General features: G+C 61.1%; 1 protein-coding gene across 1 annotated transcript; it reads left to right on the top strand.

Moving 5' to 3' along the window:
• The first annotated feature begins 7584 nt into the window (after window positions 1-7584).
• On the top strand, window positions 7585-18163 carry WNT10A (Wnt family member 10A). The gene is made up of 4 exons (XM_062201917.1): window positions 7585-7697; window positions 8691-8953; window positions 15105-15484; window positions 17666-18163. The coding sequence occupies exons 1-4, from the start codon at window positions 7585-7587 to the stop codon at window positions 18161-18163; spliced, it is 1254 nt and encodes a 417-aa protein (XP_062057901.1).
• The last annotated feature ends 6662 nt before the right edge of the window (window positions 18164-24825 follow it).

Below are 24825 nucleotides of genomic sequence, written 5' to 3' on the forward strand. Positions count from 1 at the left end.
CCTGCGAAAAAAGCCCTTCTCTGGGCCTCTCGGGACTGCGAGGTCCCAGGCCCTGGGATGGACGCCCGCCCACGAAGGCCTGGGAGCAGGCCAGCACCCCGCAAGGCGCCCCGGCCGTTGATGGGACAGACTATACAGGCCCTCCCTCTCCTTGGTACCCAGAAGGGCAGCCTGTAGCTTCTGCAGGTGAGGCTGCTTAGAACTGTGGGCCACTGGCTGGGGGGTGAATTTAGCATCAATAAAGATATTTAAACCAATAGCCCTGGGCTCACAGTTTGGGAGGGGCTGGCCCGCTGCAGGATTCCCGAGGGCCAGGCGGAGGGAGGTGGCTTTGGCAGAAGCAAACATCTAAGGGGTCATCAGGCAGGGGTCCCCCTCTCTCGCAGGACCGGCTCTTCGGAACTCCCCCCCCCCATCCTTGGCGTTCTCCTTCTCTTGTCACACATCTAGGGCCTGGATCTGCAGGCTGGGGAAGAGCTCTTAACTTCCCCTTAGAGGGACACAGTGAGGGGGCCCAGGAGGGGGGACCTATAAGCTGGGGTGGTGGGCTCAACCCCCCAGCTAGCCCTGCTCTGAATGTTTAGGGGATTGTGTCTGTGTCTGCGGCACTGGGAAATTCAGGGCCACCCCAAGTGCCTAGGATTAGAGCACTTTATGAACTGTAGAGTGTGACAGAATGTGTAATTAGCAACCAAAACTCACTTCACCCCATTAACACAGAAAGGACTACCTAGACTAGTACTTTTTATTTTTAAGATGTATTTACTTATTTGTAAGGTGGAGTTACAGAGGGAGGGAGTGGGAGAGAGAAAGAGAGAGAGATCTTCTATCTGTTGGGTCACTCCCCAAATGGCCACAGTGGCTGAGGCTGGTCCAGGCTGAAGCCAGGAGTTTTGAACCCCATCCCTGTCTCCTGTGTGGGTACAGGGGCCCAAGCACGTGGGCCATCCTCCTCCACTTCCCCAGGTGCATTAGCAAGGAGCTGGGTGGGAAGTGGGGCTGCCAGCCCCAAGGCCAGTGTTGCTGATCGCCCTGACGGTGGGAGCAAGGTTGTCCCAGGACTTCTCCTGGTGCCCAGCTGCTTCCTTGTGGTTCCTTCTGGGAAGCTGACGGTGAGGGCAAGGGACACAGAGGCAGCGCCAAGCTCCTGCCTCCTTCTCCCTCCAGAGAAAATGAGGGAGGGCAGAGTCCATGGGCTGGAATTCTGTCCCAGTGGGGCCTGACCCCCTGTCCAGGGGGGTAGAACAAAGAGTGAGCTTTGAATTCAGCCACTCTAGGCTTGAAGCTGCTGCTGCTGCTCCTTAGTTTACAACATGGGCCAACCCAGCCTCAGTTTCCCCTCCTGTATAGTGAGGATGTAGCCCAGCTTCAGTCATCCACTGCTGTGTAACAAATACTCCCCAAGTAAGTATCCTTGGAACTCTTTCTTTAAAAAAAATATTTTTTTGAAAGGCAGATATACAGAGAGAAGAAGAGAGAGAGAGATCTTCATCCATTGGTTCACTCTCTAAATGGCATCAATGGTTGGGACTGGGCCAGGCCAAAGCCAGAGCCAGGAGCTTCTTCTGGGTCTCGCACACAGGTGTGGGGACCCAAGCACTTGGGGCATCTTCTGCTGCTTTCCCAGGCCATTAGCAGGGAGCTGGATCGGGAATGGAGTAGCCAGGACTCAAACCGGTTCCCATATGGGATGCTAGCTCTGCAGGCGGAGGCCTGACCTTCTAAGCCACAGGGCCAGCCCCAACTCTTGGACTTCTATGACAGGGATTGTCAGGACTCAGCTGGCTGGGTCTGCTCCATGGGGGCTGCGGTCATCCCCGTGCTGCGATCTGCAGGGGCCTGGGCTGGCCTGGGCTGAGCTGGACGGCCCTGCAGGCTTCATCCTGACGTGCAGGGTCTCAGAGTCTCCGTGGGCTCACATCCACGTGAATGTGAACGCCTTACCAGCTCTGCCCCGGGAGGAGGCTTGGGCTTCCTGCGGTCCCCAAGTGCCCAGGCTGAAGGCGGAATCTTCCTAAGTCCAGCCTTGGTGGCCACACAGCATCACAGAGTCAGCCCCAATTCAGTGGTGGGGAACCAGGCTACCCCTCCAAGGGAGGAGAGTGGGTAAGAACACTCAGAGGCACAATCAACTTCAAACCCCCATGGCATGGAGGAGGGGGGCGGGGTTGCCTTTTGAGACAGGAAATGCGCCACTTGGGGTGGGCATTGTGACACATAGTGATTTAAGTCAGTGCCTGGGACACTGATTTCCCACATCAAAGGGCCAGTTTGGGTTCTGGCTGCTCCACTTCCAATCCAGCCTCCTGCCGATGTGTCTGGGAAGCAGCAGACGATGGCTCAAGTACTTGAGTCCCTGCACCTGTGTGGGAGACCCGGATGGCGCTCCTGGCTCCTGGTTGCAGCCTGACCCAGCCCAGGCTGTTGTAGGGCATTTGAAGAGTGAACCAGTGGATGGAAGATCCTTCTCTCTGACTCTCCTTCCCTCCAGCTCTGCCTTTCAAATAAATAAATCTTTAAACAAATGCCAAGCCTAAGAGAGACCTGACATCTTTGGGGGTGGGGAGGAGGCACTCAGCACAGCATGTGACACAAAAATAATGTGTTTGATAGGGGTGGTTGCTGTGAGAATGGGAGTGAGGCGATGATGCTTGGTGGGCGGGTCCTGAGTTCAAGTGAAGGCACCCCCTCGCAGGTCCAGGGTCAGGTCTAAGGTCAGGCACAGCTGAACCCAGAGTTAGGATGATGTCCTCCCTGCCAATCTCTGCCCCTTTGCACACTGCCCTCCTTCTCCCCTCCTGAGGACCTCCACGCCACAGCTCTGTTCCTCCATTTCCAGTGCTGCTGATCCCAAAACCCATGGCTTCCCCCTTACCTGCAGCAGAAGCCCCGGAGCCCACGTGGATTAGTTCACCATGGTCACTTGCCAAGCCCTGAGCCAACAGTTGTGTCCAGGGTGATGTCTGGCCATGACTGGGACTGCAACTCCCAGCAACCCCAGGGAATGGGGGCACAACACAGGGAGGAGGGCAGATCCCAAGCCTGGTTTCCAGGCCTCTGTCCCCCAACCTGCCAGGGTCCTGGGTCCATCCTGTGGCCCAGCCAGGCTCAGTCCTCCAGGACCACGGTGGGAGGAGGTGTCAGGCTGCAGTGGGCAGGGAGGGGTAGTTGGGGTTCTCTGCCTGCTCCCAGCTTCCTCAGATCCAACATGGGGCTTCAGAAAAATGCCATGGACAGTTTGGACTCAGAGCCTCTAGGCCAAAGGAGACTCTGTTAACTCATCAAGCAGGACAGCGGCAGTGGCATTGTGGGCCACACAGTGGACAATCGGAACTTCCTGAAGGCAGGGTTTGTATGCACAGTATTGCCTAACCAACTCACCTTTTGGAGGAAAAAAAAAAAAAAATTACCTGCAGTTTTCAAAGAGACCACCTGAGGGCGCGCAGAGCCCAACTTCCCCGTAATAGAGCTACAGACAGGACCTGGCAACATCTGGAGCCAGAGAGAGCAGTGGACAGCAGAGGGTGGAACTGAGGAGCAAGGAGACCTCTGGACAGCTTGGGTCAAGCTGCTTGGGCATCAGAGGGTGGGACTGAGGAGCAAGGAGACCTCTGGACAGCTTGGGTCAAGCTGCTAGGGCTCCAGACTGTCTGGGAGCTCTGGGCTGGGCCAGACCTAGGGAAGTCAGTCCCTGGGCTCCCTGCTGCTGGGTTTGAGTTGGGGCTGAGTGGGGTGAGTAGTGCCTGGTGCCAGAGGGAGAAACTGAGGCAGTGGCATGGCCAATACCAGACCAAGCAGGTTACAAGGAGCTCATAGGAAGCATGTGCTACAGTGCAAAAAGCCTTGACCTTGGTCAGCCTATCTGGGCCTCAGTCTCGGGGAGGGGGTTCTGGTAGCTTCTTTGTATGTTGTGAGAATGAACTTGACTTTTACAAAATGCTGGTCATGTGCTAGAGGCCCATCTTCTGTGGCCAAGCCCCACAGGGGTCTGGCCACTGTCTTCCACGAAAGGTGACAGCGGTGGCCCAGGAAACATCACTGGCTTTGTCCTGTCTGAGCCCGGAGATGGCTCTGGGCTCTCGCAGTGCTGCCTGGAAAGGAAGCAGAAGCAGAGCCCAGAAGTGGCTCCCCCACCCCCATGACTGGCTGCTCAGCCCCAGGCACAGTCTGAACCATCAGGGTTCCCCGCTGGCTGAGTGGCAGGGGACATGTGGGAGTGGGGAGACGGGCAGGCGCACAGCCACGCCCAGATGTGTGTGTGTGTGTGACCACATCGGGAACAGGCAGCACGCAGGCAGAGGGGTAAGGAGGCCGGGGAGAAGGCCTGGGATCAGCCCGAGGCCACAGCCTCAGAAAACATCGCCTTCCCTTCAGGGACCAAGCACATCAGGGGCTCAGGGAGCCTTGAGCCGGAAGCACCGCCCCTTACCTGGCTGTGGGACGGTGGTCCCTGACAGCTGGACGACAGGACAAGGAGCCCCCTTACTGGCCGGGGGTGCCTTCCTTCTCTTCTCCACCAAAGCAGCCGCCTCCCACTGAGCACCAGGGCCCCGCTGGGGCCGCACTGAGCCAGACTGGGCCCCAAGAGTCCCACCTGTTCTCACCCTGGTGCCTCCTCCAGCCGCCTTCCCTGCGACCTCCTCCAAGGCGGCCACAGCTGGAACCATTCTCCAAGCTGCCTTTCATCCTTGGTGCGGCCCCCACCCCCAGTGGCCCCTGTAATTGTGGTCTCGGGCGGCGGCTGCGGGGGCTGGGGCTGGGCTCAGGGCCAGGGCCCAGGGCAGGGCCAGGGCGGGGACTGGGGGCTGCTGATAGGGGCTTGGCCCTGGCGTGGGTCAGATGGGGCTGGGGCCGCAGCTGCAGCTGTGCCCTCTGGGCCTCATTTTCATCTGTACCAAGGCTCTGTGCCTGCATCCACGTCCCCAGGAGAGGGGCCCCACGCCGGGGGCCGGGGAGGCCTGCACCCCAGTGCCAGCCTGCAGAATCTCTGTTTGCCTCCTGGGCTTTCCAGGGTCCCCCCGCCCTCTCCCCTTGGCACCCCTCTATTTCATAACAGTGGAGGTGGGGAGCAAAGAGGATGCCCTGTCCCCCAATCTGAGGGAGGCCAGAGGAAGCCATCAGCTGCCCCACCAGGTGGGCATTCCCGAGTGCCAAAGACACCGGGGCCACTGGTCAGAAATGCAGAGCCCCAGGCCTTGTTCCGGGGAAGGCTGACTCAGCTGCGTGCGGCCCACCCCCAGGGGACGCATGGGATACGTCAAGCGTGGGAAACACGCGTGTGAGTGCCAGACGGGGAGCAGGGGAGGCCTGCAACCTGGCTGTGAACCCATTTCCTGTGCTGGGTTGAGCCTGTTCTGAAAGGTTTTCGGGCCTCAGTTTCCCCCAGCAGCCAATGGGAGCTCGGCTGGTGCCCTCTCCCACCCCGGGTTTCTACTTCCTTCCTGTGTTGAGTGCGAGCCTGCCATGTGCCTACCCGTTCTCACCCCAAACTCCAGTCTCAAACTGTCCCTGTCCTTGCGCGTGGATGGGGAGAGTGGGGAGGCCAGGGGGTGGCTGGGGTCACACAAGGCTCTGGCTGACGCAGTCTGCTTCCTGCCCCCGGCTGTTTTCCTGCTGTCCAGCCAGACTGCTCCCCCCCCCCCGCCCCACCCCCACCCCCAGCAGCCTCAAGCCCTTAATTCCTGACAGCTGCGGTGGCTGCCGGCAGAGAAGGGGGAAAGGGGCGGGGGCTATGCCTCAGCCTCCTCGTGCTTGGGCCACCCCCACCACCTGACAGTTTGGGGACCAGGAAGGTCCACCCCTCTCCTCCAGTTCCCCTGGGATGGGCGATTCCAGGAATGGGCCCCTTTTGTTTCGGAGCCCAGAGGCTCCAGAAGTTCTGTTAGCCAAGAGGGGCTCACTTCAGAGAGAGAGAGAGAGAGAGAGAGAGAGAGAGAGAGAGAGAGGAGGAGTGGGAGGAATGTGTGTGCACAGCGCGGGAGGCCCGTGCCCATTTCGCAGAGGGCGATGCTGAGGCCACAGCAGAAGTAGCATTCACTGTCAGGCCCCAGGTTAGAACCGGAACCAGAAGCCAGAGCCTCTCTGCCCTAAGCCGCTGGCTCTCCGAGCCTTGCCTGGACTGTGTACTCGCCCTGTATTGAGGGGGGTGTCTGCTGTTCAGCAGGGGAGGGGACAAGAAGGGGTCCCAGAGGGCAGTGGTGCTGAGGACCTCCTAGGAGGCCATGTGCACGCAGGGCCAGGGCAGAGCTAGGGCGAGACCCGCAGCATCTGTGTGCACAGGCAGGCGGCACGCAGCACTCGGGGTGGGGGTGCAGCCGCTGTGCAAGGAGTCTGGAGCGCTGGGGTCAGTTCCGGCTCTTCCACTAATTTGTGTGGCCTTAGCCAGTCCTGCCCTGCGGGAAGCCTCTTTCTTTTGGTGAAATAAAAGGGGGTTCAGTGAAATGACCTCAAAATCCACTTCGAGGATTCAAAGGTCCTCTATGCCCTCCTCCCAAGAGGGCCACCCTAGGGTGCCGAGCTTCACAGCAAGTCCTGCCTGGAGCCAGGCACTTTGGCCATCATTACTTCACTGGCTGGATGACCAGATGGGACCGGGCTCGGTTAACATTTCATAAAGGGGCAGAGCTGTCTGGCCCAGCAGGAGACACCTGCTTAAGGGCACCCAGCAACACTGAGGAAGAGCCAGAGACTTCCAAGCTCCTGTGCAGGACCCCAGGCCCGCCTCACTAGGCAGGTCCAGGGGAGCCCCCCCTGAACCCCACCCTCGCCCCAGGTAGAGGGGCAGCCCTTCCCCTGCAGACCTGGCATGTGCATGTGTTGGGATGGGGGCGCGCTCGCCAACAGCTACATCTCAGCCGCCGAGTACGCGCACTTCGCTCGACACGCTTTGCCCACACACACCAGCGCGCCCCTGTTCAGGGGCACGGCCCCAGAGGCTTCTCCCCCCCCCCCCCCCCGCCCTCGCCACGATCGCTCCCACCCAGTCCGGAGCGGACGCAGTGGCCGGCGCCTCGGGAGGCGCACACGCCTCCACACCCCCGTGTGACGTCACGTGGGGTAGAGCCCTGAGACACCAAATGGGGGGGGGGGGAGGAAAGGGGAGGCGGCAGCGCTCCCCGAGCTGGGACAGTCACTCGCTCTCCCGGCTGCGGGGCCGGGCACAGACAGCGCCGCCCCCCCTCGGCCGTCTCGCAAGCCCTCGGGAAGCGCAGGCTCGCGGCACGGCGCTGGGGGGGCTCCCCGGCACCCCAGCCCCGAGTCCCCAGCCCGCTGCACCTCCGGGCCCCCCTTACCCTCGAGAGGCACCAGGAGTTGTCGCAGGGGGGCCTCGGGAAATTCCCCGGACCCCTGTGCCAGGAGGTGCCCGGTTCGCCCGCTCCCCACCCCACCCCCGAGGGCGGTGCCCGGGGGCGCTGCCCCATGGAGCGGGGAGGCGGGCGCCGTCTGCTCCGGGAGCCGTGACCCGAGTCGGAGCTGTGTGTCGCAGCCGCCCCGACCCCCGCCGATCATGCACCGAGACCCCCGGCTCGCCAGTCCCACCGGACTGTGAGCCCCCCCATTCCCCGCCGTCCCGGCCCTCGCGCCATGGGCAGCGCCCACCCTCGCCCCTGGCTGCGGCTCCGACCCCGGCCCCAGCCGCGGCCCGCGCTCTGGGCGCTCCTGTTCTTCCTACTGCTGCTGGCTGCTGCCGTGCCCAGGTGAGCCTGCACCTCATGCTCCGCCCTCCTGGAGCGCTGGGACCCCCGGGGAGCCCCCGGGGGCCTCTGGTTCTCCCGCTGGGACAAGGGGGCCCGGGAGGGAGGGAGGGACATGGAAAGTCAGTGAGCTTCCCTCCCAGGAGGGGGTTAGACTGGTGACAAAACCTGGGCAAGTCCTGGAGGGTAGGGCAGTGCTCAGGAGAGTGATGGCAACCAGGGGGGAAGGCAGACGTACAGGGAGCAGGACCAGCCTGGAGCTCCTGCCATTCTGGGAAAGTGCACCCCCACCCCACCCCAGGAGACCTCCTCCACCTGTGAGATCACCCCAGCCCGGGGGAAGGGGTGGGAAGTGGGGAACCCAGGTGAGGTCAGGAAAGACAGCTGGAGAGGCTCCGTGTGTGTGACTGAGCGAGCCCAGCCAGCTGTGCTGCTGAGCCGCCCTGGAGTGCTTGTGTGCGTGGATGTGAGCTCCTGGGTCCCTGCGTGTTAAGACAAATCCCAGCATAAGTGCGGGTGTCTTTGCACGCGTGTCTGTAACTATGATGACGTGTGCACGTGGTCTGTCCCACGTGTGCTGGGTCTGTCTGTCCCCCACGCGGTGTGCCGCAGTGCACACGTCTGTGTGAATGTGATGGTCTCAAATGTGCCTTTGTGAGTGGGCTCGTGGCGGGCCCCGTGTGTACTGTGGCCTCTGTGCCCAGAGAGGTACGGGTGACACCTTGTGTGTGCAGGCCTGGTGGACATGTATACAATGGTGCAGGCTTATGTGTGTGTGTGTGTGTGTGTAGCCGGCTGAGTTGCGTCGGAGGGGATGTTGGTAAGGAAGTAAAAAAACAAAACAAAAACAAAAACAGAGGTTTAAGAGGTACAGATGGGCCCGAACTTCAGAGCAAGGGTTGGAACCCAGAGGGCCTATGGCCTTGGGACGGCTGTGTTCTTAGGCCCCTCCCAGCTTCCCCAAACACTTACCCACCCCGCCCCTCATGCCCGCAGGTCAGCACCCAACGACATCCTTGGCCTCCGCCTGCCCCCAGAGCCCGTGCTCAACGCCAACACGGTGTGCTTGACGTTGCCCGGCCTGAGCCGGCGGCAGATGGAGGTGTGTGTGCGCCACCCGGACGTGGCCGCCTCGGCCATCCAGGGCATTCAGATCGCCATCCACGAGTGCCAACACCAGTTCCGGGACCAGCGCTGGAACTGCTCCAGCCTCGAGACCCGCAACAAGATCCCCTACGAGAGCCCCATCTTCAGCAGAGGTAGTTGCCCCAAGCCCTGCCCGGTCCCCCAACTCCACCACAGCCATGCTTCCTCCCCCAGGGGCTGCACACTGATTCTCTGCCTCTTCCTGGGCTCAGAAAGGCCATGGGGCACAGAGAAATGGATTGCATGAGGGTGGCGCTCCTGGCTTCTTGCGCCCTTACACTGACACCACCCACCTCAGACCCAGGAAACCCTCATGTCCGTCACCTGCCTCCGTTTACCCTCTACTTAGTGAACCACACTGAGGGTGAAGAGCCACTAGAAGGGGTTGGGGACTTTGCCAGAGCATGGGCGGGTGAACCATGGACACTTCTGCTGAAGCTCTTTGGGGGCTGGGGGACGGGGAGGATACTCCACCAGGTCTGTGTCATCCCTGCCACCTCCAAAAGCCCTCTCTGAATCAGAGGCACTGGGAGTGCACGTGCCTGAGCCAGACAGGAGGCTCCTACCCCGAAGGCCTGCCGGCCCTGCCCACCCCTCTGCCCCCAAAGCTCAGAGAAGCTGCACCCGATTTCGGGGTGACCTCGGGGCTCACCCTGACAATCCCTAGAGTGGCTTGGGCTAGAGAGGCTGGAGATGAGGAGGCCTGGTCACTCCCTTCTGTTCTATCCACCTCCTGACCTGGTGGTATCTCAGGCCTTGGTGCTCAGGTCTTTGGGAAAAGACCTGGCCCTGCCTCCTGGTTAGGTCTCTCTGGGTATGTCTCCTGGTCCCTTGAGACATGTCCAGTCCTCGGTGCACAGCGCAGGAGGAGGGGTCTTCATATCCCCTGTAGCCTGGAGGCACATGGCTTCTGGGGGAGCCAGGCTTCAAGGCACCCCAACTTCAGAAAGAATTCAGAAGGCCAGGGCCTTTCCCTTTGCACCAGGACCCCTGCGGGGCCCCCAAGTCAGGGGCCACCCCAGCCTCCGCCGGCTGCCCGCCCCGCCCGCGCGCTCCCTCCCGTCTCCCCCGCGCGCCGGCCCGGGGCGCCGTTTCTGCCCGCCGAGCGCAGCCCGCGCGTGTGGCGGCTTGCAGCCCCAGCTAATCCCCGCGGGCCGCCAGCCGCCTCCCGGCCCCAGCCGCCCGCGCGCCCGCCCCGCCCGCCCCTCCCGCCCCGTGCGCCCCGCCCGCCGCACCGCGCGCTGGGCGACACCGAGTGACAGGCCCTGGCCAGGCCGGGCCGGGGCTCCCCGCCGCGCGCGCCCGCTCCCACCCTCGGGTTTGCAGGTCGCCCGCGCTGCCCGCGAGCCCGAGGTCCTCGTTTCGGTGTCCGCTTGCTGGGGGCCGAGGCGGATGCTGAGGCTCTCACCCCGCTCTCACCCTGGTGAAGCCAGGCAGGGCGAGTCCTCCATCCCGCTCCCCGGCCCCGGCGTCCCCTCCCGTCTTCCGGTGCCCTCCAGTCTGAGCGAACCCAGGCGTCCTGATCGGACGCCGGGAACGGCCAGCGCGGCTGGGGAAGGACCCGAGGTCTCTCTCTGCAGCTGGGGGCGAGGTGGGAGCGGGGAACAACGCGGGGTTGGCTTGGCGCCAGGCGCTCCCGGGTTCACCTGCAGTTTAATAAGCGGGAGGTGAGCTGGGGGGACGGGTGGGGGAGAGGTTAGGGGTGGAGGGGGAGGCTTGCCAGGGCTAGCCGCGGCGGGGCGGCGCCCTCGCCGGCAGGGGGCGGGACCGCAGCTCCGGGGCTGCGGCGGGGGCGGGGCTCCCTCCCGGGCCTGGGCACACCACCCTACCCTACCCTCTGTGTCTTGTGCCCCCAGTTAGGACAGCTGGCTTCTTCCCCTTTGGAGGGGACTCTGGACTTCTGGAGGGAAAGCCACGGCTCCCTCCTCCGCTGGTCACCCCTGCGCCCCTCCCCCACTCACATCCGGGGTCACTCTCCTTCGGGGTCATTTCCTGGTCCATCTTGGCCCATCTCCTCCAAGACTAGATGAATTGGAATTCCACGAAGCCACTCCTGGTGGCAGCCCCTAGTTGTTCCTTGCGCATGGTCAGGGACCTCCGTTCCCTGGCCCCCAAATGGAGTATAGGGGATTGTTCTCTCTTCTGACCCAGGGTTCCTGGGGGCTTCTCTTACAGGTGAATTCTACGGTGTGGAGATGTCAGTGGCTGCTGGGGGGAGGCAGTCCTAGGGTCTTCCTTCTCCGTTTCTGTCATCTGGCTGCCCTGACACCTTCCCTGGCAGGAATGGGCTCTGATGGAGGTTGGACGGGGAGGTGCTGAACACTTGGCGTGGACAAGCTGGGGAGGGCAGCCGGAAGCAGGGCTTCACCTAGCCAGAGAGAGAAGCGGAGGGATGCTGGAGCCCGAGGTGGAGCAGATGTCTTGAGTGGGTTAGGGAGCACCAGGAATCAGCTGGGGGAGGGCCCTGAGCCCAGGCTCACTGCTTTGGCTGCAGGGACCTGGGTGCCCAGGGCACTGGGGTAACCCCAGCTGTGTGTGCTAGGGACCCAGGTGGCTGGTGCCTGGGCAGACATCTGTTGCAATGAGGACCCCTCCAACTCCCACTCGGATTTGAGGAAGAGGCTGCTGGGCGCTGGGCCCAGGCACTGGAGTGGAGAGGAGGTGAGAGGCTAGGCGGGGCATGCAGTGGATTCATGAAGCAAGACCTAGGAGGCCCCCCACGGTCCAGGTGCTACCCTTCCTAAGACCCAGACCTATCTGGAGTGGAAGGAAAAGGGGGGGGGGGCGTGAGACCCTGAGCAAGCCAGCAGAAACTGGCAGCGTCGGTGTCCAGCCTGTGCCCTCCAGGGTCCTGCACCTTCTCCCAGCTCCCTTGTACATTCATCCTCGGGGTCTTGGTTTTATACCTAGGCCTCCAGGGCTTGGAGTTTGTAGCAGCACTCAGGTGGAGAAACTGGGGCACAGGCCATCACACCCAGGATCACCTAAGTCCCTGTTATTCTAATGACACCCAGTAAATCAGCCAGCACTTGCTCTATGTCAGGCACCATTCTACAGCCCCTTTACCCATGCTTTAGCCTCCTTCTACGGTCCCCATGCGGCAGGTCCTATTATTATCCCCATTTTACAAATGAAGCTGAGCGAGGTTGGGTAACTTGCCATTAGTCACACAGCTTGTAAGTGAGCAGTAGAGGTGGGAGTTAAATAGGGTCTGCTGACTTCAGAGCCTGTGCCCAACCCCTACACCGCCGATAGCAGCTCCCACCGAGTGCCCAGAGGTGAGCTGGTGCAGTGGGCATGGCTGCCAAGCAATGGAGCTGACGTGCACACATGCACACACCTACGCATGTTTGTGCAAATGTGTGGCCCCATCCAGTGTCATGCTGAAGAGTTTCCACATGGACAGGATTCTCTGCTCAGGCACACAGATTACGTGCATGGAGGGAATGGGGACCAGGCCTCTCCCCGTCCCTCTCTCTTTGGGCTCTGGCTTCTCCAGCCCCTCCTAGTTCCCACTGGCTCCTGAATCCTCTCTCCTCCACACCCCCCTGTCCTCCAAGCCTCCTCCCAGCCCTTTCCTGGTCGTTGGCTGCGGCCTGTAGCAGCAGCTGACTCCACTTAGAGGCTGGCAGTCCCTGTCCCAGATCAAAGGCAGAGCGGCTAATTGTGCGTCTTAACGAGCCCCCCCTACCCTGCTCGGGGCAGCCCAGCTGGCCACGGCCCCGCCCTACTCCCCCTCCAGCTGGCCAGATGGCACAGTGCCTGCGTCTACCCCAGACAGTCGGGGCCAGGACCGAAACTGGGGCCCTGAACGGGAGCCGGGGCAGACCCAGTAGGCTGGACTTCGCTGAGGCCTGGATGCTTGGACCAGAGGGTGACGACACTCACCCTGCCCTCATTGACACGTGCCTGTGACAGCTGTCAGAGGCCATGGGATGCTGCAGGGGAAGGCATCGTTAGCTGCCTGGGGTAGGGGTGCTGTCTTACATGTCTCCAGACTCACCAGGCCTGCCCCGAATATGACAGAGCCTGGCAGATGGTGGTTGGTCGGTTGGTCTTGTGCTTCCCTCTGGACCAGCGGCTTGCTCTTTCCTCTTGTCAAGTGCAGACAGGGCCCTGGGAACTGGAAACTGGACTACCAGGGTGTCTTTCTCAGCAGCGGGGTGACTTAGAGCCACATGTCCTGCAGCAGGAAGTTGCCAGGCCTGTGACCGCGGGCTCCCCTCTTCTGCACTGTGTGTGTGCGTGTGTGTGCGTGTGTGCATGTGCGTGTGCGTGTGTAGGGGCGGGTGATTTCTGAGGCTTGGGCTGCCTTTGGAGGACTGAGTATTGCCATGTGTCCTAGGAGCAGGCTGGAGACTCCGCCAGCAATGAGAGAAGTGCTCAAGAGGCCAGGGATAAAAGCAAGGTGCACTTCTCAAGGACTTGGGTCAACCCTCCTTCCCCAGAGGCCCCATCACGCCAGAGCAGTTTCTGCCCCTGCCAGTTCCCAGCATCCCCTTTGAAGGCTCAGGTGCCATCCCCATGCCCTCTTGTCTGCTCATAGCTGGACTTCCTATGGGAAAGATGCTGAGATGCTTTGAGGCGCAAGGAGACGCTAAGGAATGAAAGTCTGTTTCCTGGGCATCTGGTGGCCTCCGTGGTCTATTCTAGAATGAGTCATAAGCCGGACTCTCCCTGGCCAGAGCGAAACAAGAAGCCAGGCCTGAAAACACAGCGGCTCTGCCAGCAGGGAGGACCAAGCACAGCTAATGGGATCGCAGTGCTCACTATGACTGGGCCATTATTCCAGGCACGTCACATTTACTAACTGGTTTGCTTCTTGGAACTACAGCAAGGCAGAGAGCAGTAATCCTGGGGAAACTGAGGCACGGTGCAGTGACGCTCACTTGGCCAAGGTTCACAGAGCTGTTAACAGCTGGGAAGTGGAAGAGCCAAAATTTGGACACAGGCAACCTGGCTCCCAAGATTAGATTTTTAACTCCTCCTCTTCCTCTTCCTCTTCCTCCTCCTCTTATGATTTTGCTAGGGCAGGAAGAGGCGGACAGGGGTCTATGGTACCAGGAGCAAGGATCTGTGGTATGGTTGGCTTGGTTGGCCTGGTGTCACTGTCCACTCCTGGTTGGTCTTCCTGGGTCTGTGTACCTCTGACAGCTGACTTTGATATTGGGGTGGAAGGGCCCAGACTTCTCATTTGCTGTCGCTTTCTGGTCTCCCCCAAAACCATCAGCTTCCTCCTAGGTCTGGGCTTCTCCCACAGGAGCCCAGGCCACAGACGGATTCTCCTCTCTGTGCGGGAGTTCTTCTTGCTCCTGGCTTCCCCCACTGCCTGCCCTCTCTCTCTCTCTCACGGACCCAGAGACGGTCAGAGACAAACCAGAATCTGTTCCTAGCTGGTCCTTTCTCAGATGCAGAATAAGCAAGGAATAGCTTGCAGGTTCCAGGGCTGGACCCTCCCTGGCAGGCTGGCCTCCTCTTGTCACAGGCCCAGAAGATGGCTCCAGCAGGAGCACTACAAGGGAAGGCAGGTAGATAAGTCAGTGACCAGGCTGGCACAGGTGCAGGTCCCTGACTGTGGCTGGGTGTGGGTGAGGCTCTGTGCCTCCTGAGAATCTAGGGGGAGGGTCTGCCTCCGCTTGACCTTCCCTCTCAATTTTCAAAATATGATATGCCATATTCCCTGCAAACTGCTTGACCCACCTGTAGCATCACAACCTGTGCCACTGACCCAGGGGGATCACAGGCAGAGTGTCCATTTCAGGCATGTGGACAAGGACAGGGACATGCCGCTGCCTCTCTGCTCTGCCCCTGGAGCCTGGTCATCAGGGAGACCTGTGGTGGGCACACACCAGGCAGGTGATCTTAGGGTAGAGAATCTTAGGAGCAAGCTACCTCCTCCTATTACGGACAGCTCCTGCAGCCCAGAATTCCATCACTGGTCATTCACTCTTCAGGTTAAACAATGTCTCCTATCTGGAGGCATATTTTTAAACTTCAGGCATCACTTGGAGAGGGAGCTGGGTTTAGTGGATACTTGCTGCCCTACAGGAGAGATGGAGAGCTGGCTCAGGGTGCTGTCAACTAAACTGGGAGGGTAGTGCGCTGCCCAGACGCCTGCCCTGCTTTGACTGCTACCCTTGAACCTGACCCTTCCTCCCCACCTCCTCTTTTCCTTTCGGTGGGCTGAGAAGTGGGGAGGGCAGCCAGGGCGATGGGATATCGAGGCCTCTTCAGAGTTCGTGTTTTCTGGGTCTCTAACCGCAGGTTTCCGAGAGAGCGCCTTCGCCTACGCCATCGCGGCGGCCGGTGTGGTGCACGCCGTGTCCAACGCGTGCGCCCTGGGCAAACTGCGGGCGTGCGGCTGCGACGCGTCCCGGCGCGGGGACGAGGAGGCCTTTCGTCGGAAGCTGCACCGCTTGCAGCTGGACGCGCTGCAACGTGGAAAGGGCCTGAGCCACGGGGTCCCGGAGCACCCCGCCCTGCCCCCCGCCAGCCCGGGCCTGCAGGACTCCTGGGAGTGGGGCGGCTGCAGCCCGGACGTGGGTTTCGGCGAGCGCTTCTCTAAGGACTTTCTGGACTCCCGGGAGCCTCACCGAGACATCCACGCGCGCATGAGGCTCCACAACAACCGAGTCGGTAGGCAGGTGAGAGTCCCATCCCCCCGGGTCTGCGCCAGAGCTCTGCTCGGGGCCGCCCATTCTCCATGCCTCTTCTCTTGGGACCACAGTGCTCCCCCAGCTCATTGCCCTCTCTAAATTCAGTCAACAAACACGCATCAAGTACCTACTGTGCACCAGGGAGTAGATTAAGCCCAGGGACCCCCGGGGCTGAAAGGGCTTTGTTCTGGGCTACCACCACCCCCTGCGGGAGCCACCTGCTCCTTCCTTTTCCTCTAAGGGCTGGGCTGGCAGTCAGGACCTCAGGTGTCCACCCTGCTCTTCGCCTGTAGAGCAAGAAGGTTGAACTGGATCAGGAGAAGGCCCCCCACCCGCAGCCCCCAGCTCCCCTTGGCCAGTGATTCTGTGACCTCCCCTGGGTTACCTGTGCTGTCCACAGGACATTGTGGAAAGGTTGTCCCATGGCCTGCCACCTTCCTCCTTCAAATGCTCCTGCTACTTCAAAGGTCATTCATGCAAAAGAAGTAAATGCATATGTAAATCAGGAGACTGGGGTGGGGGAGTGGGGGACCACAGCCTGCGCCAGCTGTGTGCTTACCGGGCATTCAGCCCTGTGCGGAGCACCGCGCCACCTCTCAGCCTATCTAGTCCGGACAACTCGCTCCGAGGTGGATGCTCTTATTAACCTCACGCTCAGATGTCTCCACTGAGGCATAGATTGACTAAGAAGCTTGCCCAAGGTGTTGCAAGGGGGAGAAAGTGGTGGAGGCAGCGTTCACCCCGAGGCGATTGAGCTCGGAGCCTGGGCGCTTTTGTTTCCCCCACAGAGCACCCGAGGTCCGGTCTGGTCTGCACCTCGATGCTCGCTGGCCCTCACGGCCGCTCAGGCCCTGCTTGCCCTGACTCCCTGCACATCCCTTCTCCTAATCCTGCCCCGTTCCTGGCCTCCCTTCACTCTGCCTGGTGCCTTCCCCGCTCCCCTTTCTCTCCGCCTCTGAGCCCCCACTGTTGCATCTTCTTCTTCCACAAAGACCAACTCAGCGGTTCCCTTCTTGACTTAGAGGTGGGGTAAACTGAGGCACACCTGCCCTCAGATCACCCCCCCCCCCCGGGCCCTGCCCCTGTCTATGCAACTCTTTCCCCCAACTTCAAGATACCATTCTGGCCCATACCCCCAGTGCCTCCTCCTCCTGCTGCGCCTGCTCCTCCTCCCCTTCCTCGTTAAACTGGTTAATTAATGGCTGTTGCCTGTGGGAAGCACATGTTCTGGAGCTGTGGGCCTGGGAAGGCTCTAGGCTGGTTCCCACGTGGTGCTGACACCACAGGCTGTGCACAGGAGTGCGGAGCCCTTTAAGACCTGGAGGGGCACGATCCCTCCCTTCCAGCCCCTACGGCCTAGCTGTGAGGGCCCTGTCCTTGGTCCCTCTGCTCCAGTGTGTGTCTTTGGAACGGACTGGGGGAAAAGGAGGCTGCGTGCAGTGTCCTGCGGGCTATGTGGCGAGGCTAGTGCCAAAGGGGTTCTGGGCAGCAGTCCTAGGGCACGCTGAGAGCTAGGTAGGGGGTGAAGACCCTCTCCATTTTCCCTGGCCCCCTCTGGACTTCATCCTCTTCTGTCTTCAGGTAGAGCTTTGGCCCCTGGTGGGTGCTCACTTCCTTGGAGGAATCCCACCCCCCAGCCCCAAGAAAGGACTGCAAGGCCCAGTGGGAGTGGGAGTGGTGGACTGGCTCCCAGCCTACTCCCTACCCCTCCACCCCTGGCGGAGCAGGGGCTCACAGCCTGGAGTGAGGCCAGAGGCTTTGGGACCGTTGTGGCGGAGCCTGCACCCCCTTGCTCCTCGTCCCTCTGGGACGGATGGAAGGCAAGGGAATTCCCCTGGAGATCTGGGATCCCCCTCAGGAAGCAAGAGCCTCCAGTCCCAAGAGCCCCCTGCAGCTGCGGCGGGAAAGGCGCGGGGAGCCGGAAGGAGGGAATTCCCCCGAGGGGGCCGACCCTGGTGGGAGGCGGATGGGGGCACAGCAGTAAGTAGGCAGAGGAATTCTCCCGAAGGAAAGGCCTGGCGCGGGTGCTGTGGGGTCCCCGTTTCGGCTTGGGGCCTCAGCGCTTGCCTCTGTACTGTGGAAGTGGCTTGGCTAGTCTCAGCGGGCAGGTGGGCAGGGGGGCGCTGACGGCCAGCGTTCCACCCCTCACGGCGGTGCCTCCCTCCGCAGGCGGTGATGGAGAACATGCGGCGGAAGTGCAAGTGTCACGGCACGTCGGGCAGCTGCCAGCTCAAGACGTGCTGGCAGGTGACGCCCGAGTTCCGCGCCGTGGGGGCGCTGCTGCGCAACCGCTTCCACCGCGCCACGCTCATCCGGCCGCACAACCGCAACGGCGGCCAGCTGGAACCCGGCCCTGCGGGGGCGCCGTCCCCAGCGCCGGGCACCCCCGGGCCGCGCCGCCGGGCCAGCCCCGCCGACCTGGTCTACTTTGAGAAGTCGCCCGACTTCTGCGAGCGCGAGCCGCGCCTGGACTCGGCGGGCACCGTGGGCCGCCTGTGCAACAAGAGCAGCGCGGGCCCCGACGGCTGCGGCAGCATGTGCTGCGGCCGCGGCCACAACATCCTACGCCAGACGCGCAGCGAACGCTGCCACTGCCGCTTCCACTGGTGCTGCTTCGTGGTCTGCGAAGAGTGCCGCATCACCGAGTGGGTCAGCGTCTGCAAGTGAGCCGCCCGGGGCTCCCCGGGCACACCCCCACCCCACGCCTCCCCCAAGAGCCCCGGCCCCTCCGCAGCGAGCTCGGCCAGGGCAGCCCCCTTCTTGGCTCCTGGAGAGGAGGCTGGACCAACATGGACCCTCCTGGCTCTGCGGATCTGCAGTCGCGGGACAGCCCAGGACTGCTCGCTCCTGTGGGCTCTGGGACAGCTCAGTTGGGCCAGCGGTGGCCCTATCTCCTCGAACAGGCATCGGGCAGGTGGCTCCAGAGCCTGTCTCCTTTCAGCCTTAGCCTCCCGCCCCCGCCCCTTCCCCCGCAGCGGGAGGGGAAGAGAAGAAATGGACATAAACATTCCCCTCGTGGTTCATTTAACAAATATTTATTTTGCACTCTCGTGGCCCTCTGTCCGGGGATGAGGGGCACTGAAAACCCTGATGTGGATACTGGAGAGACACACACAGCACCTGCCCACTGGGGGTTACTTCTTGCTGAGGAAGAGGGACAAATAAACAAGTAAACACGCTGGGTCATTTCAAACGGTGCTATGTGCTGTGAAGGGAATAAAACAGGACTCTGGATGTAGAGTTGTTTTGCGGGGAGGGGGCGCTCTGGATAAAGCCACTGGTCAGGGAAGGCCTCCCAGAGCTGTGACAGTCATGCTGAGACCTGTCAGATGGGAGGGAGGGATTGAGGGTAACAGCTTTCCGGGCTGACGCCAAGCGGATGCAAGGGCTGTGGTGAGAAACAGCTCTGCCTCCTGGGAGGCACAGCAAAGAAGCCATTGTGATTGAAGCCACCAGGGGCTGGCCAGCAGGAGTGGAGGCCAGAGGGTGGGCAGGGGTCACACCTACTGTCCCTGCAGGTCAAGGGGGTAGGGGTGTTATTTAAGAGGAATGTCCTAAGCAGGGGACAGTCCTGGTCGGATTCCCACATGGACTGCTGCAGGTGGAACTGGCTGAACGGGACGAGATGACCGCTGGAAGGCCAGGCAGGGGGTTACCACCATCCACCTAACCAGAGATGAGGCCTGAACTGGGTGGAGGCAGTGGAGAAGTCTAGAAGGGGCTGGAGCCCCTGCCCTCGGTGCCAGCTCTCTAACCGCCCACCTTGTGCCTGAGCCCTCTGCCACAAGCCAGGACGAGTGGCCCTGCCCAGCAGCAACCGTCGGCAGAGACAGCAGGCACTCTGAGAAGAGTAATCCTGGGCAAGACCCAGCTCAACCCAGCCCAGCGCCCCGGGGAGCAGGTGGGGCCAGGAGGTGCGGCTGGGAAGAGGGGGCGGGGGAGGGCCCGGAGACTCACTGTCTGGATTCTGGTCTCTCTGAGTCCAGGCAGGACAGGCAGGGCAGGCAAGTGAGGCTGGGGTGTGTGTGTGTGTGTGTGTGTGTGTATACTTCCTGCGCCTCTTGTGCCTGCAGGCTCCCAGCTCGGGGAGCCCCCTTGTAGGTCAGTGATCCCACCACGTCCTCACGTGTCCACAGGGACACTGCTGAGCTGGCGCTCTGGGCCCAGGGTTGCATTCCCCTTGGCTTCCAGACCTAATGTTTTTCTGAAACAGACCCCCTAGGAGGAGGTCGGAGGAGAGGGAGGTGGGGTCAGGATCTTGGGGAAATCATACTTCACCTCCGGCATCGAGGCCTCTGGCTGCTCACAGCTGGGGTGCTGCGGGCTGCCTCAGTTTACTCCAGAATGGCACCGCTCTGGGTGAGCCAGACAGACAAGGACGAAGTTCTTGTTCCTGTCCCCAGTTGCCCACTTGCACGAATTCCATTTTCCCTCCCCTGTCCTGTGTCCCCCTACTTCTGGATGGGGCTGAGACAGAAAGGAGGCCTCCAGGGGTGGCACCCAGGATGACCCAACCGTTGGGAGATTTGTCCCCACTGGCTTGCCTTCAGCCCCCTCCCTCTGATCGCCTGCATCCCAGCCGCTCCCAGGCATGCCTGGGGCAGCAGGACCTTGCAAATCCTTGGCTGGGCTGCCTCCACTTAGAACCGGGTTTTTCTCCCCATCCCCCAAAAGACAGCCCCATAGGCAGGCGGGTGAGAGTCCCTGGGGAGGAGGGGTGAGCGGGAGCAGCCAGACACACCTGCCTCATTCCTTTCCTCTTGATCACCCCGGAGAGAGCTGTGGGGGCTGGGTTCCCTACCCCCTTCCTCTCTCCCATTCCAGTGAGGGGAGACATGGGTGGGGAGAATGCGGTGGGGGGTGCTCCCACCCCCAGTACTGTCCACTACAGCACTAGCCTTGGGCTACCCCCCCCCCCCCACTGCTTTCTAGGCTTAAAGAGGATGGAGCCGGGGGAGGGGAGACTGGATGAAGCCAGGACACCCAGGCAGGAGCAGCAAGACTGCAGAGCAGGGCTGTCTCTAGAGAGAAGGGGGTGGTGGCTGGGCTAGGGGAGGGGACACATTCTAGTGAGTCAAGGCCTGGTCATCCGACCTGCAAAGGAGGGGAGGAAAAGGTGGGGAAGGAGTGAAAGGGGTCGCCCACCCACTGTCCTCTCCCTGGGCCAGAAACTGACCAGAGTGCTGGCACCAAAGGTGGAGCCCACAATTGTAAAGAGGTGTGCGGGACTTGGTTTATAAAGGCCCTACATAGACATGTGGAGATGATAAGGGGCTGGCTGGGCCCCCGCGGGGCACTGGGCTATGCACGCTGGCTGAAGCCTGATTGGCAGTAGGGCAAATGGGCTGAAAGGAGGTGGGAGTGGGGGAAGCTGCCAGCAGTGTGGGGAGAACCAGGGACCAGGCAAGGGAACAGAAGGTGCGCAGAGGTCATTGGGAGGAGGAGAGGGCCTCTCCCACCCCCAATGTCTTTCACCTGAAGGTCACCTGTTACCTCCTGGTTGGGGGAAGAAGTGCTGGGCGCTACCGGAACCCTCGTGGCCCCACGGTGGCGGGAAGCCGAGAAGCTAACGGGATGAGGAGGTGGGACAGATCGGCAGGCAGTGGCAGGGTTAAGGCTGGGGTGGGGTCAGAACCCAGGCATCCAGCTTTTCAGTCCCCCCAAGGAGCCACAGTTGGGAAGCGAGCCGAGCAGGCGTGCAAAGGTGGACCAACGAGCTACAGGAGTGCCCCGGAGGAGGCTGAGAAGGGTCAGGGCCAGCTGGCCACTCCTCCTTCCCCCGAGTTACTGCGCCCCCAGCTAGCCTCCGGCAGGGGGCCTTCCACGTTGGAGAGTGGCCAGGCCCCAGTCGCGGTCCCTCCCCTCTCTCAGCACCCCCCCCCCCCTTCTCATGTGGTTGCCGGCAGCTGCCTGCGGTCGCCCCAGCCCCTGTGCTCAAGGCCCGGGGACTTTCCAACAGGGGAAAAAATGACTTAATGAGAGTGGGAGCCGGGGGCGGGAGGGACAGGTCCCTGTAATCACCGCTCCGCTGTGGGGCCTGCACGCCTCCGGGCCCTTCCCCGGCTTCCTGCTGCCAGCGCCCCCCTTGGGCTCTGCTGGGGGAGGGGCATCCCTTTTCAGGATCTGTGCTCTCCGGGGGCCCTCTGGCCGCCTGGGCTCCCTAGGCTCGCCCACGTGGAAGCAGAGATGGCCTCGCGATCCCTCTCTGGACCTTGTCCTTGGAGTCGGCGCGCGGGGCCGGGGGCGGGGGGGGGGGTGTAACTCTTGCAGGGTCCTCTGTTGGTGGGTTGTAGGGGTTAGGGATGGCGAGGCGAGCCCTTCGCCGCTTCACGGCTGCGCACTCAGAAACGCCCCGTTGCTGTGGCAACCAGGGCAGCCGAGGTGTGTCCGCAGGGCTGGGAGGCGCCCCCCCCCCCTTTCGCCGCTGCAAGCGCGGGGGTGGGGGTGTGCCGTTACCATGGCAAGGGTGCGCTAGGAGGGCACATTCTTCCCCAGGGTGGGAGCGCCCTGGGGATACGAGAAGGGGGGCGACGGGGGCGGCAGACAGGGGAGGGGGTGGGTGCTGGTCAGAACATGGGAGGAGTTTCGGACCAGACGAACCAAGGCTTCTAGGGTGGGTGTGGGGAGTTAGGAATATGACCCCCCCCCCGCCCCGGTACCCAACAGCTTTCCCGGGCCTCCAGCTCCCCCACCGTTCTGGGGGGTTCAACCCCCCAGCCCCCGATTTCGGGGAAGGGACCCCTAACTACCGACCTGAAGGGCTTTTGGCTTTCTCCAAGGCCAGACCCACGGAACTTAAGGGGCGCGCCCTTTCCCCCCAGAGGAGCTGCAGCCCAGACTGCAGGCTGAAGCCCTGCAATTAAGCCCCTCACCCGCCCCTGTGCCGCCCGCCGGCCCTCCGCCAGGCGGGTCTGCACCGGCAATTACAGCCGCGCGTAGCAGCTGATTACCTCGGAGCCGGGGAGCAGCCGGGGGTGGGGACAGCCGGCAGGGCAAGGGCTGCCCCTGGCCCCAGGGTCTTTAACTGGAGCTTCGGCTGCGGCCCTTTCGTCTTTTCCCGGCTCTGGAGGTTACAGGGAGGAGGGTCTATTCCGTGCTTCTTCCTGCAGTGCCTCAGTTTCTCCTCGAACGCACACTGCGCCTGGGGCAGAGAGACTGCAGGAGTGTGTGTGTGTGCGCGCGCGCGCTGGAGTGTCTGGAGTGGACAACAGGGTACTCCAAAAAGTTCAAGGCCCCCCAGGACTGCTCTCTCCCGCCTCAGGCTGCCGCGTGGGTCTCTCCTGGCCCCGCGCCAGACCCCGTGGCCCCAGATCTGTCTTGCTGAGCCAGCCCGTGCTGCATTTTTGTGGGAATCAGAAAACGGCGCCCCCTCCGGGCGGGAGGCTCCCCCTTTTTGGCCCACAGGGGCAGGCGATCTGCGAGTGCAATGATCCGCTACCACTCCCCGACCCCTGATGTCCCTTCGTGCTTTTCCCGCGGACCGCAGGTCTGCCGGAGCTCAAGGAGCGCTTCTCGCCTCCCGCAGTCCAGCTGTCCGCATCTGGCCAGCAGCTGGGAGCCGCCCACCGCAAACTGCTGAGGACACGGCGCCCTCTGTTGGTGCAGAGCCTCGAAACGCCGGCTTCGGGTTGCACTGCCCGCCGCAACGTCAGGTCTGGGGGCTCGCCCCGGTTGGGTGGGTCTTGGGTTCCACCCATTCGATACCCTTTGCCTCTGAATACCGCTCGCCCTCGGCCTCGCATTCCTCCCAAATCTCACTCCACAGGCTCCTTCTCCTCCGGCCGCTGCCTTGCTGACCCTGTCCCCTCCGTCGCCCTGCTCCTAAAACCCTGCACGGCGACCTAGCTGTCCCCACCTTCTTCACGGCCAGTCGTCGGAGCGCGGCCGCTGCTTGTGCGGCGCCATCTCTCAGCGCCCCATGTAGAAGTCCTAAATAAGGAACACGGTTACATAAATCACCGCCCATTTGCTCAATGGAATTCCTCGCCGCGTCCTTAAAAATGAGGTGGTTGAGGTATATTTAGTGACTGAGGCAGTGTTTGTTCTACGTGGGGGAGGGATCTTGGAAAATACAGAACAGCACAGCACAGCGAAGGGGCCCTCTTGTACTGCAGCGAAAATGTATAGACGTGATTTGAATTTCAAAGGTTTAAAACAGGCATTGAAATGCTAACAGTATTTTTGGGTGAGGGATTACAGGTGGTTTGCAAGTTGTTCTCTATTTAATCTGCATCTCGCATTTTCTATAATGAACATGTGTTAGCTGGACACGGTAATAATCCAGTATTCAGACCATTTTGACCCCAAATGTGAGGATTGAGTTATATAATATAAATATACTACATTTAAAATTTTTAAAATGGTACTTATTTGAAAGATTGAGAGAGATTGACTCCTTTATTTGTTAAATATTTATTTATTTATTTGAAAGAGTTACACAGAAAGAGGAAGAGAGAGAGAGAGATCTTCAATTTGCTGGTTCACCCCCAGCTGCCTGCAAAGCTGGGAGTGAGGAGCTTCTTCAGGTCTTCCACCTGGGTGCAGGGGCCCAAGTATTTGGTCCCAAGTCTTCCTCTGCTTTCCCAGGCATATTAGTGGAGAGCTGGATTGGAAGTGGAGCAGCCAGATCTCAAAATGGGTCTCAAACCAGTGCCCACGTGGGATGCTGGCATCACAGGCAGCAGTTGTATCCACTGTGCCACAATGCCAGCCCTGAGAGATTGATTTCAGCTGTTGGTCCTCTCCTCAAATGCCTGCCACTGTCAGGCCAAGCCATGAGCCTGGGGCCAGGAACTCAATTCAGGTCTCCCATGTGGGAAACAGGGACTCAACTACTGGAACCATCACCTGCTGCCGCCCAGGGTGCACACTGATGAGAAGCTGGAACTGGGAGCAGAAGCAGGACTCCAGACCAGGCACTCCGATATGGATGCAGGTGCCTCAAGTGGTATCTTAAGCACTGTGCCAAGTGTTCACCCCAGAATATACTAAATTTTACAAAGAATCCTTTTAAAACTACGAATTGGGAGATCTGTCTCCTGACAAGCATTAATATGACTATTGTTGAGATTTTCTGTTCAGAATTGGAGTGGTTTGCAGTAAGAATGGGTTTCCAATCTCTGACTCTCAGAGCTCAGAGAAGCCAAAAGGTTGTTAAAAGGGTCCTGAAATCCACGTGTGCGTTCAGTATTGTTTGTGAATGGAGTAGGTTATTTATTTTCCACTGCTTTTCATATGGATGAAGACGTTGCCATCATCTACCGTACAGAAAACTTGTATAAAGGTTATTACCTTTTGCCCAGTCTTCATCCTCTTCAGTCCTGCAACCC

This window comes from Lepus europaeus, chromosome 1 (assembly GCF_033115175.1).
Source record: "Lepus europaeus isolate LE1 chromosome 1, mLepTim1.pri, whole genome shotgun sequence".
NCBI classification, from domain to species: Eukaryota; Metazoa; Chordata; class Mammalia; order Lagomorpha; family Leporidae; genus Lepus; species Lepus europaeus.